The sequence below is a fragment of the Zeus faber genome (assembly GCF_960531495.2).
Source record: "Zeus faber genome assembly, chromosome: 4".
NCBI lineage: Eukaryota > Metazoa > Chordata > Actinopteri > Zeiformes > Zeidae > Zeus > Zeus faber.
The window spans coordinates 18116112-18131039 of NC_137191.1; the positions used below are offsets into that span (position 1 = coordinate 18116112).

The 14928-nt window shown below is 43.6% G+C and overlaps 1 protein-coding gene across 1 annotated transcript in view; it reads left to right on the plus strand.

Moving 5' to 3' along the window:
• The window catches only part of inpp4b (inositol polyphosphate-4-phosphatase type II B), a gene marked incomplete at its 5' end in the record, with an annotated part of 143559 nt that overhangs the window by 93160 nt on the left and 35471 nt on the right, over positions 1–14928 (plus strand). The window contains 3 exons of the mRNA XM_079999460.1: positions 344–413; positions 4075–4222; positions 11567–11697. Of these exons, the coding sequence (XP_079855586.1) occupies positions 344–413; positions 4075–4222; positions 11567–11697 (349 nt within the window). The remainder of the gene's footprint in view (positions 1–343; positions 414–4074; positions 4223–11566; positions 11698–14928) is intronic.

The following is a 14928-nucleotide window of genomic DNA, read 5'->3' on the forward strand; positions in this document are numbered from 1 at the left end:
GTGATCTACAATGTGTATATGCAATGCATGCTGGGGAACTAATGCTGCTTTTTTGGGGGTATTCACAAAGTGTATACTGTATTGACTTTGGATCTTTCTTAATCTAGATTAGAATTAGGCAATCGAGCGTCTCTGGCTAATTCCTGATGAGCCACTATCTTGTACCAGCCATATGAGATGAGATTGGATCTCGTGTTCTTGTGTTCTGCATTGTTTCATTCATTCGATATATAACGTTTGATTTCGACTTCAGAAATAAGCCACAGGTTAATCGCTTAAAGAAGGCTTAAGCAGTATCAACAGTTAACTTCTCTGTTTCTCTGTTTTTGTCTTTTCTTCCTAGTGTGCCTTGATTTGTGAGTCTGTGCCGCACACCTGCATCAACAGAGAAAACAGCCCGCAAACAGGACCCGGTATGTTCCCCTAGTTCAACACCTGCAATTTTGCTATTCCATTCCCGCGGTAACTTGTTTAAAAAATCCGACATTCGCCCCCTCGTCTGTTTTCCCTTCCAACCTTCGCCTTGGCTTGACACGGCCGCGTCCTCAGCGGACGACTTGAAATATTTCACCCACGTGTAGTTGCGGCCCATGCTTGTTAACCTCCTTAGAAACCTCCTCTTGTCTAAATCCTCCTTCGTGTTCCTTTCTTTTTCATGAGCATGTAATTAGAACGTCCTTGAATAACCTTGAAATTAACAAGATTTGAGCTCTCACCACGGTTCCCCACTTCATTGAAGAATTTATATTATTAAATGGAGTCCTCGGATTTCTTTTTTTTTAAGTCGGGAGCGCGACTTAGAAAGAGAGACAGAGTGGGGATGGAGGGAGGGATGGAGCGCCCAGTGCGGGGGGATATCGGTCCGACACTGAGGTAAACCTCCTTTGTTCTAAGTGGGCTGGCAGAAGATAAGCTGGAGACTCCATGCCAAGCGTTCCAACACGGGAAAAAGGAAACGCGGCGGCACTCCTTGCCTTGCCTGTCTTTGAGACGGTAAACACAACCAAATCATTCTTTTTTTTCCTTCTTTTTTTTGGTTTTATTTCTTTCATCCCGCTTCCCCACACCTTTTCCTTCTCCTCCCCCCTGTTCCATCCCCGGCCCGTCGTCACGGTGTCACTGTCATTTACTGTTTCCTCCGTGATTATCCGGCAGGCGGCGGCAGCGCTGGTTGCGGGTGCACAGCTGCGGCGCGTCACAACAACACCCTCGCCAAAGACAGGGCCAGATTGACTAATGCAATTTAGCCCTCCGCTTTTCCTACTTTAAAAAAGGAGGGGATGCGGGGTGGCAGGTGCAGGGTGTCTGGGGGGGGGGGAGTAATTTCCTTAAGAGGGGTGAGAGGTGGAGAGGAGGCGGAGGGGTGTGATTGGCGGCCAGATTAGCGCGGTGGTAGCGGGGAGTTCGGAGGTTAATCCGCTTCTGTGATGGCGCTGGGAGTCGGCGGCCCCCTTCTTTTGCGACGTCCACCTCCCTTCAATCTCTCCATCTGGCCACGTTTCCTCAGTCTTCCTCACTTACACTTTCATCCACACGCGAGCGTTTCAAGTAGCTCCACTGTGAGAAAAAGGCCTTGTATAAGTATTTAAAAGGGAGTTATGTGAAACGGTTTCACACGCCCGTTCATGCATCGATGGCGGTGGCAGCCCGACGAGGCTCTGATCACTGGAAGACCCGCTGCACCTCCTGAGCCACTGTCGGCGCTTATTCATGAAACATTTGCGTTTTTGTTGTACTGTTTGGATTCTGTACTTTTTAGATTCTGTACATCTCTTATCTCATTCGTGTCTTATTCATTCTTTGTAAATATGTGTAAAGTTAACACAAATGCACCATTTGAGATCGACGCAACTGCAATGCTCCTAATGCTTGTGCAATGACATTAAAGTTCTTGAATTGAATTGCCCCAAAAAACACATTTTTGCTCATATTTTCATTGTTTTACATGAAGATCTCCACACTTTTTGTTGCATACCCCACATGATTTGGATTTTGACCAACTCAATATTTTTTCCTCAGCTTCCAAAACTTGGTCTCTCAAGTTGACAGAGTTTGCAGGATTTTGTGATTTGAAAGTAGTTCCTTATTCAGAGCGCCTCATAAAACCTCATCAAATATAATTGCACTGGTGTTCCACAATGCAGTCGGTTCACTGCCTGGGAGAAAATGAAATGTTTAAAGTTCTTTAAACTGAATCGCCAATCTGGAAAGGAGCAAGTTGGTGGCGTAGGAAAACCCAACTTTAATATTCTACTTGAAACCTTAAGTAACCTACTCATTGAGGCTTTGGAAATAAATGTCAAGGCAGAAAGATAACTTTACTTTTTTAGGTCAAAGCACCTTGTTATTATGCACTCTGTATTCTTTTTATTTTCATATTATTTCATTTTAAGAATCTAAGACCAGCTACGCAAAATAATATCCTACACATGGTGTTTTACAAATTCATGCCCCGGTCCTTCAATCAAATTCATTGTTACAGTACTCACCGCCAAAAAACTCCAATTTGGAAATCTCAGATTTGTACTCATCCTCCTGCATGTTCCATGCCAGTGAACCTTGCACAAATCGCTCCCGACGTCTAATCCGCTGGTTAAGAATTCCTGCACCCTCGTGAGCAGACGACGGCACCATTTAACCTCAAACCCTTTCATGACTTTTGCATGAGGACAGCAGCCAGATCCAGAGACTTTATAACAAAGGGATCCAGGCTCCGCCTCTTCCTAGAAGTAGGACAACATGTGTACCCTTGTTGGTTGTTAAATGACATGTATACGTTAGCTGGAGGGGTGGAGACTGGTGGGGCTTTTCTTTTATTTCTACCCAACCTGAAATGAGGTGATTTGCCTCCACTTCGAATGCAGCTAGACCAGTTTTATTTATGCTGTACTTACATGCATGCTGGACGGCCACCAGTGGCGCCCCGAGAAATATTTCATAGGGGCGGCCAGATGGTGGCAGTGAAAATCTTGGGGTGGCTCACAAAAACTGAATTCTATCGTGCTGTTCAGGTAGGGGACCTTCACCAGTGTCAAAGGTCTGTGCTGGCGTAGCCAGTGCACGGCGTGTGGAATTGCTAAAATATTGTAGCAGTCAGTTACCTTCCTGGAGAAACCATCCACTCCAAATATCACAGTGTTGTATCTGGGAAGAAATTGAGTATAAAAACTATTAATACATGCAGTAATTAAACGCCATCGCTTCTGAAAAGATTTTTGCGACTCGCGGGGGGGGGGGGGGGTGGGGGCAATGTTTGTATCAGGGTGGCCGTGGCCCCACCGGCCCCCCCGTCGGGGCATCCTTAAGGGCCACAGGCTGGATTGTCAGCTGTTTACCAGAGGCGCTCCGACACTGACTTCCTATTGAGCGACTTCCTTCCGGACTGCAGTGAAGAACAGAAAAGAAAAGACGCAGTAAACACTGCTCGAGGCGCACAGCTTTTCTTGCCCTCTGCTGCTAGTATGTAGATAAGAGTATTAAAGCATTTTTCCCCGTTCCCTGCCTTTCGATTGTTGCTACAGTATTAGCCACTCTGCAAAACGAAGGAGTTTGGACTAAATTTGAATTAGGATCAGTTGAGAAAGTGGGGAGCTCGGGGTAACCAAGTGGAGCTTGGAAAAGCACCAGTTGTCTTTCCCCCGCTGCCGTGCAATAAACAAGCAATTAAAATGGAAATGGATGCAATAATATGGCATCGAGTAAGAGGATAAGGTCTCCAAATTTTTTCCATTTTTAAATTCTGCAGGGCTGCAAACCGGGGGAAAAAGGATGCAGCATCTGCATCTTGGGACGACGAGAAAAACCCCTTATCTATAGCAAACACAGTTTATTGATTATAGAATTTCATTGCAGACTTTTGAAGCTTCCCTGACAGTTGCGTCCTTGACTTTCCCTCCCATCAAAGTTGGTTTAGATCCTGCGGCGTCGGCGGAGGAACCGCGTCGGTGGGAATTGTTTTTGTTGACGAGGTAGTTTGTCATTGCCTGCTTGACGTTGGCCCAGGGTACTTTTTCTTTCCCTCCCCCTGGCGTAACGTTTCCCTCCTCCTCCCCCCTTGCTCCCTCTCCATCTCAGTGTTCAAGAACCCGGTATGCAAGGTGTACAGGTTCCAGACGGTGGACAGCAAGTGGATGCTGGTGCGAGAACAAATGGAGGAGTGCACGCTGTCCTTCAGCGTCCCCAAACAGCTGCTGTCGCTGTACATTCAGGAAGACATGAAAAGGTACGATGACGCCGCGACTCCGAAAAAAAGCCACGCAGCGGCGACATCAACATTGTTACTGAATGTTTTGGAATCCCAGATATGAACCTCGCGGTAGGATTGTTTACTCATCCGTCACCATTTGAGTTCAGTTCAAAAGCGGAGCCGGAATTAAAACGGGGACTGCCAATTCCATTAAGGTGTGTAACTTTGGGAAAGTGACATTTCACCGGCATAAATTATGATTTAAGAGTTTGAGGTGTACATACGGGAGCCTGAATAATTCAGGTCTTTTTAACACTTCAAAGAGGCTTGGTGAGGCTTGCGCTCCCACACACAGCTGCAGAAGCATGAACATTGTTCTCCTCAAACGCACAGCGCGCGCACGCACACACACACACACACATACACACACACACGCGCGCACACACACACATGCACACACACGCGGGCGCGCACACACACACATGCACACACACGCGGGCGCGCACACACACACACTCACACTCTCCTGCCAGTTCAGCAATCCATTGTTTGAATGTCCTGGTCCCTCATTCTGATCCCTCTCTTCTTTCGGCAATTACCAAACTCTTCTATTGGCGATTATCGCTGGGGGTTAGGTGTTATGTTAGGATTTTACTGATTCAAAGTAACATTTTTGGATTCTTCTTAGCGATCCGATTCTTTATCATTTCCCTTATGGCGTCCTATTGTACGAAATTCCTGAGGTAATAAGGCCACTTACAGTCTTATTAATTACCGTCTCGAACTCCATCGCCGTGTAGATACTTCTTACGCTTCTCAATTAATTTTCAACATAGTGAAGACATAAAGGTTGCGCTGCAGTTAACTGCCGTGTTGACTTGTTTGGCCCTGGCTCTCCTACCCTGAGGTTATTTGGCCAGAGCTACACTTTCGCCAGATCGTTGCTGATTCTCCTAAAGTCGACCCGCAGCTTTGATTGCTTGCTTTCGCCCAATTTCACAATCCACAAGAGCTCCCGACACCAAATTACACCTTTGGAAGTGATTGACAGCACACCTGAAGGATAAAGAGAGCCGTCCCGCGGTGCCGCCCGGAGCATCCAGCCGAGGATCGCTTTGTGTCGTCGCTCATCGATTCGAGTGAAATAGGATATTTGGGGTCCATTCCAAATGGGTACAGTGCCGATCCAAAACAGCCGGCCCTCGTTTCTGCGCTTCGCTTCTGCCCCTGCTTTGGAGGGAACAGGCCAGTGAGCTTCGGTCAATCAATCAGACTGCCTCCCCCCTCAAGCCAGACCAGGGTTTGTCAAGTCAGATCATTCTTCAAGCTCCTCGGAATTCAAGCCAACACTTGATAAACACCACACACTCCCATATAAACACACACACACACACACACACACGCACACACACAGGCACACGCACACACACGCGCACACACACACACAGGTGATTTATTTGTTACTGCAATAACACAAGGAATACCAAAGACCCAAGCAGCAAAGATGTCAACACAGATTACAAAACAACACCATCGGTAATAAATGAGCATGAAAGCCATTATGCGCATATAAAATCCAAACAAAACTTCCATTTTTAAATGCAAACACTATTCCATTAATAAAGACATTCATATTGTGCCGCGCGCATTTCGTGCTCGTACAAAGAAAAGCACCACAGGCGCTGCTTATCCAAAAAACACTCCCAGATGATTTCCATCTTGATTAAACAATCATCTCTAATCCTACTTTCATGGTGGCGCAGGCCATGTTTATGCGAGACAAGGTGTTTTGTAATTGCGCTGCACTCTTAGCAAACCAAGAATTTAACTGTTCACTTCGCTGTCAGCACGAGAACAAATTAGTTTTTTACTGGTCCAATAACACCACAAACCACACAGCAGATTGGAAGGCACGAGGAGTGAATTTGACGCGCATTAACCATGGAACGTGAGTTATGTGTCGCATAAATAACGTTTTAGGTTGTCAGGCGTGGCCCGCGTGCATGTGAATTCAGTGCGCTCGATCCAGTGCATGTCAATTAACTGCGTCTTAATTAAATGGCCGCGACGGCCGACGTCGTTTCCACCGCCGCGTGTTCATAAATCGGTGCCGTTGTTATGAATTCGAGGCCGGCGGCTCGGTCTGTGCGTCTTCCCTGCAGTTTGTTTTTTCTGCCATGCCTTACAGATTGCTCATAATTATTATTTATTTATTTATTTATTTATTTTTTGACAAAAGGACGAAGGAGACACCTTTACCAAACGTTAATCTGCACGATGTCTGGTTTAGGCGTCACTTGGACTCGTTAGAATTCATTTGGGGCCGTCTGGTCTTTCTTTGTTATCGAGCTTTTTTTTTTCCCTATTCATCGTGATACATGCACATTACAATAATGCAGGGCTGTTGTTAAGGTTCGCAGTCATAAGAACGGAGCTATCCATAGGTTTGACGTGCCTTGGGAAGAAAAGTTTGTTCTCCGGCTCGCTCGCGCAGGTTGCTTTGACCCAAAGCACAAAGCCCGGTGTGATTGAATTGAACGGCTCCCATAATGCACCGTGAAATAAAGGCGGCGACGTGACGGCTCTGTGGAAATTGTGTTCTTTAAACTCTGTCGTGTGGCTTCAGCGTTAAAGCCACTCCCTTCCCTCAACCTTTGTCGTTTGTTTACTGTCTTTTGGACTGTCTTTATTTTTTCTTCCCACTCTACCGAACACATGCTTTGCTTTTTCAGTCTCCCACCTGCACCACTCTGCAGCCTTTTTATAACAACGTTGCCTTCATCCCCCGGTGCTTATTATTTTGTTGTTTCCTTTATTCCAAAATGTCTTAATTTCTTAAATTATTATTATTTTTTGACATTTCCTTAGTGGATAGATTGTGATTTCAAGGCCAAGATAAACACTTTCTTCACAAAGTGTATCACAAATGACTCATTAAATCAGAAACATAATCAGAAAGATAATGATCTTTAATGATATTTACTTGTAAATCTGTTATTAAATCTATCATATTATCTAAAATGATATATATATCAGTAAATATATTATATCCCAGGAAATTTTAGCTGATTAAATTCCCTACTTTCTTTGAAGTATATAAAATGAGATTGGTACATGTGTGTCAAGAACATTATTTCCTGGATCAATTCACAGTCATATCCAGCTTCTCTCCTTTCCCCCACCTTCACCTTCTGAGGACAATAGTGCTCTAATAGAAGGTACCACTCTCACCTTATTTCCCCCTTCCATCCCCATTTGGGAAGCGGACAAGTTCCCTCATTCACACTGTAATCACCGTAATCCCAACCTAACCCCTATTGCAGTCTCCCTGGCACCAAATAACAGGTCTGTCATGGCGAGTGGCCGTACTTCAACAATCAGATGAACAAATAACAATGGTTAAGCGAGGCGTACAGACAGACGGTATAGATTACTCTAAAATATTGCAATTTGTTAAAGAGCATTGCACCCCTATCGCATCCTCCGAGGTCTCCTAGACTCGACTCGGAGAACATTGCCATTTGATTAGTTATTCAAATGTGCCATTTGAATGGCACATTGGTAGCATTAGGGGCCACTTTCATCTAAGTGGTGCCGGAAACAATGTGTTTGATTTAAACTTGGGTGAAATGTGGAGTAGGCCTCACAGAGACCTCAGTAACATCCATCTCAACATGCAATCCACTCTCGAAAAGACCTTCAATATCAGTCTTCTTTAACATTGGCCTCTTGTTGGCGTGCAACAGATTTATTTTGTCCTTACTTAGCCGTACTACGTCTTTCTTTTATGCTATCCTATTCCAATCTTTTGGCCGAAAAAGTTGGATTCACTCACTCACTGAGCGCTCAACTGAACTGACTGATGAGCGGATCATTTCAGGAAGTGATTCAGTTCAGTTCATTCACCCAAAAGATTTGAATCGTTCGCGAACGACACCACACAATCCCGGAGCCGGTAGAAGGTGTTTTCTCTGGAATATCACGCTTAAATGGCTTAGATGAAAATGTAAAATGATATAAAAGTGTTTTTTTCTATTTATTAATTGCACATATTTTTATTGTATTGTATTGTACTGCAGATAATGATCCGCAGTGGCTCACTTCTGTGATGGTGGGGCCACTTCCGTAATGTGGTTTTGCGTTTGTGTTTTCCCTTAGTGCGTTTGCATTTTCTGTTAATTTGTTTGTATTTTCCATTAATGCGGTTGTGTTTTCCGTTAATGCGGTTGTGTTTTCTGTTAGTGCATTTGCGTTTTCTGTTCATTTGTTTGTATTTTCCATTAATGCGGTTGTGTTTTCTGTTAATGTGTTTGTGTTTTCTGTAATTGCATTTGTTTTTTCCGTTAATGAGGTTGTGTTTCCGTTAATGCGGTTGTGTTTTCCGTCGATCAGGTTGTATTTTCCATGAATGCATTTGTGATTTCCATTAATTATTTAATGAACACAACTGCATTAACGGAAAACACTAAAACATTAAGATAAGATAAGATACAGTAAACCTTTATTAGCTGTGAAAATGTTCCCGTTGTGGGACTTATAAAGGTTTATCTTATCTTATCTTATCTTCTCTTCTCTTATCTTATCTTATCTTATCTGAATGTGTTTGTGTTTTCCGTTATTGCGGTTGTGTTTTTCGTATTTGCAAAGCGTTTTGCTATGCAGTTGGTTCGACCCGTCTGGATTTGCAACGCATGTGTTCATTTGCTTGTGTTTTGTTTATTTGCATGTGTTTTCTGAAGTTGCAGTTATGTTGTGGCTTTTGCATTTGTGTTTTATTTATTTGCATGTGTTTTTTTTAAGTTGCAGTGCGTTGAGCTCTCAGGGCCACCGTAGTCACTGGATCTGCACCCACACATATACACCCCAACTCCCTCCCTGAGGTCCGCAAATAAGCGGCGGCTGGTGGTGCCTCCACTGCATGGAATGAGTTCTCAATCCAGACTCTTCTCATGCGTGGAGCTCCAGTGGTGGTAGGAGCCCCCCAGCTCGTTACGCTCTGTGCAGACACTCACAATGTTCAAGAAACAGCTGAAGATTTTTCGGGAAACCTGAATACCTCAAAAACTTTGTAACACTATTTTAGTCTGATTGCTTACAGCTATGTTGCTCTTGTGTCTGATTGAATTTAGAAACAGGTGCTCATGCACTTAAATTTGTGGTTGCTCCAATGGTTGATTTATGTTTTGATTATTTCCAGCCTCTCATGTAAGTCGCTTTGGATAAAAGCAGCTGCTAAATGAATAAATGTAAATGTTTCAACGATGGATTTTGTGTCAACAAGGCTTCAGAAACCAACATGTGTGACCATCTGCCGTTGACGTTCACCTCCAAAATCAGAAAAATATGTATTTCTAATTCTGTGGGGGAGATAAGGTTTTCCGGAACAACCTTTTTAGCATATTCATGGCCACGCTACAGGAATGCATGTGTTACTGTTTGTGAAAAGGAGACCTGTCTGTCGCTCTTTTTCCATAAGCATAGCTCATTTACTTACAGCCTCCTGCGGAGCACCTTGGTGAAGGCGCCCAGCGTGTGGTGGCCCCGTGCCTAGAGGCTGTTCATTGTAGAACTTCTGTTTACAACTAAAAAGACACCAGAGGAAAGTTGCTTTATGTGTCATCTCTCATTTTTCACCCAGAAGTCTTTTTTTTTGAGAACAGCTACCCCATTTCACTGGGTAGACGAAAGATGAGATGGGAATTGCTCACCGCATCAGCTCACACTTTTACATTGCAAGACCCACTGCTGTCTGCCTCGTTGTTTCAGGTCCGGCTTACGACTCGTTTGGGGTTTGACGCTTCCATGTTTGTGTTTCTGTCCCTCACCACTTTGAGGCAGCCGCTCAAACATGTCTTGAAAAAGATACTTATTTATGCAGAATTTACCAGAGAGCCAGGCTATTAATCTTTTTGTCTTGTCTTTTTTTTGTGGTAATTATGTATTCATACAATTATGCCCTGCATTAAAACTCAGTCCAAACAACGGGTATTCACACAGGCAGCCGCTCAGTCGTATGAGGTGTAATCATCTGCAAATTGGACTCATTATCATAAGAGCAAAGCATACTGTATATCAGTGTACGTTTGTTTTCATGAATACCGTATTGAATCTCTATAAACTCTCATTTCTGCGATATCACGGCAATTTACTTCTCAATGGATGCTAGAGGGGCATTTGTGAAAGAGATCTTTCCATCGCGCGTCTGCCAAGCAGATGTTAATGAAGATGCGATCATTACATCCGGCTCGGCTCGCAGGCAGGACATCAGCCCCATCGCTCGCTGCTTTGTATGTCTGCGAATGATTTTGGTCCCAAAGTGCAGACTACCCCACCCACCCCACCCCACCCCACCCCACGCCACCCTATGGGTATAGCAACAATATGATAACATTCATAATACATAATAAATAATAAAGGCATAACGGCAGGAGTGGAGAAGTAAAGTTGGAATGTGTAAGTAGTGTAGCTAGAACAGCACAAGGTGCTTGCGGATGAATTTAAATAGTCACCACGTATTCCACAACAAAATGCATTAGTTTTGGGATATAAATGTGGGTGGGGGTGATTGAGTGAGTAGCGACTGTGTCTATCTCCAGCCTTGCAGAGCGCAGGCCCCCAGCGTCAGTTAATTTGTTCAGTTAATTTACCATTCAAATGAAGTTCAGATCGTCTGTGATGCAAATTTTCAATTTTGTTTTGTTTACTTTCTTGACTCATCCATTCTCACAATCCATCAAGGATAGCTCTCACAGGTGTGTGTATGAATGTTTGATGAATCCCATTTTGTTTTATTTGCACCTGCATTCGCGGAAGCACGAGTAATAGTTGTCGTGGGTTTTTTTTTTTTGGTTTTTTTTAATTGTAGATAAAGACTCAGTCTGGCTAAAGTTTTCTTTCTGGCCTTTGTGGAAAGAATGACATTGCAACATAACTATACAATTGTATTGCAAATAAAACATTTTTGAAGAATCGCCTTTGAAAATGTCAGATTTTACATGTTACTTTCCAAAGTCTACTGATTAGTACACACAAAATACATTTAAAGTGCTGTTCCCAACGCTGTTCATTATAGTTCATTCCACAGTTGGAACCGAGGCTGTACCAGGTACAACAACAGCGTGCAGTATTTTATCAAGCTGAAAACAAGAAGAATTGTTGTTAAGTTATTAATCATGAACTCTAACTATAAACAGAGAAGCAGCAGCAGCAGCAGCATGCTATGAGCCATAGTTACATTTTGACATGTTTAATATGATATAGTTGCATACCAGCACTGCCAACTTATTAAAAACAAGTTTGAAAGTATGTCCAATGATTTTTGTTTTATTTGTAATATCCCTGCTACTTTACCGATGTTCCTGTCCGTGTGTTTGTGTTTAGGGTGCAGGAGCTGAGGGAGCTCGGGGAGCTCTCCCCTCACTGGGACAACTTGAGAAAGGAGGTGATAACGCATTACGGAGCGCTTGTCAACTCCTACCAAGAGACTCTGGCTGAACTGGATAAAATGACTGGTATGTCGTAGCACTTCTTCCCACATTTGCATACGGGCATTAGGATTTTGTCATTTAGGGGACACTTTTTATGCAAAGCGACTTCCAGAACATTCATCAGTACTAGTTGGGAACATTACCCCAATGTAAACCTTTGCGGATGAATGATTACTCTCTTAAAATTTGCGATCATCCTTTTCATTACAGCCCCTCTGTGAAACCTTAGAATGGGGCGCACAAAGAAATTTGCTGTGAGAAGTAATTTATTTGAAGTGTTCAATGTAAGATGGAGCGTTACTAACCACACGCAAAGAGGATCTTTCTACACCCACAACACAAATCTTTGTCCAAGCTTGCAGTTACCTGCTTTTTTCGACAACATATCAACAGGAGGAGAAAGCGAACATGTGGCTGGATAGAGTGAGTCAAATACAGCGACAGTTAGTCACCTCGCCCAAACACCGACAACCTTCTCCCAAACCTTCACCACATGAAAAATGTATGGTCTACAAACCAGGCGATGGCTTACCTTATGGCAGACGCTCAAATCTGTTGAAATTGGGCGTGTAACCCTAATTCTTTGAAAGTCATTTCATATTTTCCATTGCACGTTTGACATTCTAAATGAAATGTTTTCTATATTTCCATCCAGTAGCAGTAAACATGTCTCGATGGGACTGCCTGCTCCCAACCCGTTTGTCAACCTAAATGTAGCACCATTCATCTTGCATTTGTAAACTGAGCTTTTCGATTTTGAGACAAATGAAGTTATCGTGGAAGTCGAATTGGTAATTTGAGATTCGCTATGGATAGGGACGAATGTGAGCCTCGGTAATACGAGGGATTTTGATGTATACTTCTCCTCATCTCATCTCAAACCTCTCGTCCCTGGGGATGAGAAGGTTTGCGACTGTTCCTCACGAACCTCCGTCACCAATGTTATAAGGTTTGTGACCTGGCCTTAAATTGAGCACACACATACTACTTGTGCAAACACACTGTGGCGGTTTTTTTAACCCAAAAACACTTCCAAGCCATCTTTTAACTCTAAAATGCCAAAAGACACACACAGTCGATGCGGGTGATCCCCCAAATAGGGCGGCTTGCCCTGGCAATGTGATGTCAGCTTCACATTCCTTATAGGCAGATTGAACCTAGTCCCTGTTTTCCCCTTTTGGCGATAATTCATTTTTTTTTGCTTGTCTGAGCTGCTCCCTTTAATATTTACGAAAGAATTCCCCCGCAGCTTTAATCGGAGCTGTGGAAATTTCAGAGCCATCTTTTTGAATGAGGTCCAAGGTACCAAAGAGTGACATTTGGTAGAACATTTCTTTGGGCTGACTACTGCCAATAGCAAAACATATCTCAGCATAGCTCTCATGCTGCTCCTGCCTCTCGACACACAATACCACTGCCAAGAAGATTATGTTTTTGCCGTTGTTTGTTCGTCTGGTTTTTTTTCCGTCTGAGAACAAAATGTCTCGAAAAAGAAGGAGACGGACTTCCATATTCTTTCACGGATAGGTTTCCTATGTCAAGAGAAAGAGAAGATTGTTTTGATGGTGCTTTTATCTTTTTCATCCAGACCAGGATTTGTGTCTTTATGTTGTTTGGTTGGTGTTTTTGGGGGCCACGGTACTGCAAGACTCGCCGTAACCTTCAAACACTCAAAGACCCAAAGAGCATTTCCTGAAAAGGAGAAATTGCTCACAGAATATACAGTAAATTAATTTCAAGCTGTTAATTCAGTGGACGTCCAACCTGCCAGTGTCATTTTAAACCAGGGACCTAATGGGAGTCAAAGGGGTTGTGTCGGTGTGGCAGGGATCCCAAATTGGTAAAACATGTTTCTAAAGCATCTAGTTGTCGAGTTGCTCCAAACATATCAAGCATCACACATATTTTGGCATCAGGATTCCAAACCATGTTTTTTGAGAGTCGTAAAATATCAGCGTTTTGTCAGCATATCGTCAACAAGCAATCGCGATACAACACAACACAACATGACACAACACAACACAACACCACATGGCAACTCATCACCAGGACCTCTCTCATCTCAGGTTCCATCTACAAGATGAGAAGGACAAAGTGGCGAGTCATTTCTCCTGCTGTGTTTTGGAGGAGTTCTTGTTTGTTTCCCCTTTACTCAAGGAACGCTTTTGAAGATGATAACAGCTTCTGCTTCTACCTCAGTAAGATCATTTCAACCAGCTATATCCAACACATGGCATTTCGGCACACGTGGCATTTTTCGCGTTTGGAAATGCAAGCAGCTTGACTCCACGACGAGCCGATCCATTTTGTGTTGTGTTTGTGTACTTGGATGATTCCAGGTCCAGAAAGTAAAAAATCCCTGCCTTGTTTTTGCTTCACCACGCCCTGATCAGCTGGTTTTCACGCAGCAGTTGGTGCTAAATCCACACAGTTGACTCAAAATCCCCCCCCGTGGAATTCGAACTTCCCGAACCTGGATTTTCCACCTCTTCTCGTCAGCACATTTTGTGGCCAGATTGGACTCATTGTCTGCTCGCCCGAACCTATGATGGCGAGGAATAACTTTCTCCACTTGGCGAGCGATGATCATGGGTGATGGTCACGAACTTTGAGAGATGCAAAACGGACAATGTTACCTGGATGTGGTTTGCTACCAATGTGCTGTGCAACCTGGGTTAAGAAAGCACTCGCTCCAGCAAAAGGAAAAACAATATTAATAACCCATGGCTGCCTTTCAAGAGCTTCCTTTCCTCACCCTGGTGGGGTGCGAAGGTGCTTACGTTTTAATCTGACTTGCATAATGAAGGATTAGAGAGAGATTCCAAACCATTGATCTACATCTTTTTAAGTCCTTGGTATTCTCATGATACTATCGCAACGCACCTTTCGGATTTTGTCTTTATTGCCAATGACACACTGCTCTCCTACCCCAACACACACACACACACACACACACACACACACACACACACACAGACACACACACACACACACACACACACAAGACGATATTCAACTGCCATTGGAATTTTCACACTTTTTCCCTTTGTTCACTTTCTTTTTCAAGACAGGACATCTTGTTTCAAATCTATCAAAAAGACTCTCCAAAATAAAGTTTTTTCGTACAATTTTTCATTTTTCTTTTCGTTTTTGCTTTGGAATTTCAACTGCGTTGAGTCGATTTGATGAACTTGCAACCGGGGGGAAGCGTCCTCAGCGCGTGCGTCCATTCTGTTCCTACGAGACATAATGCTC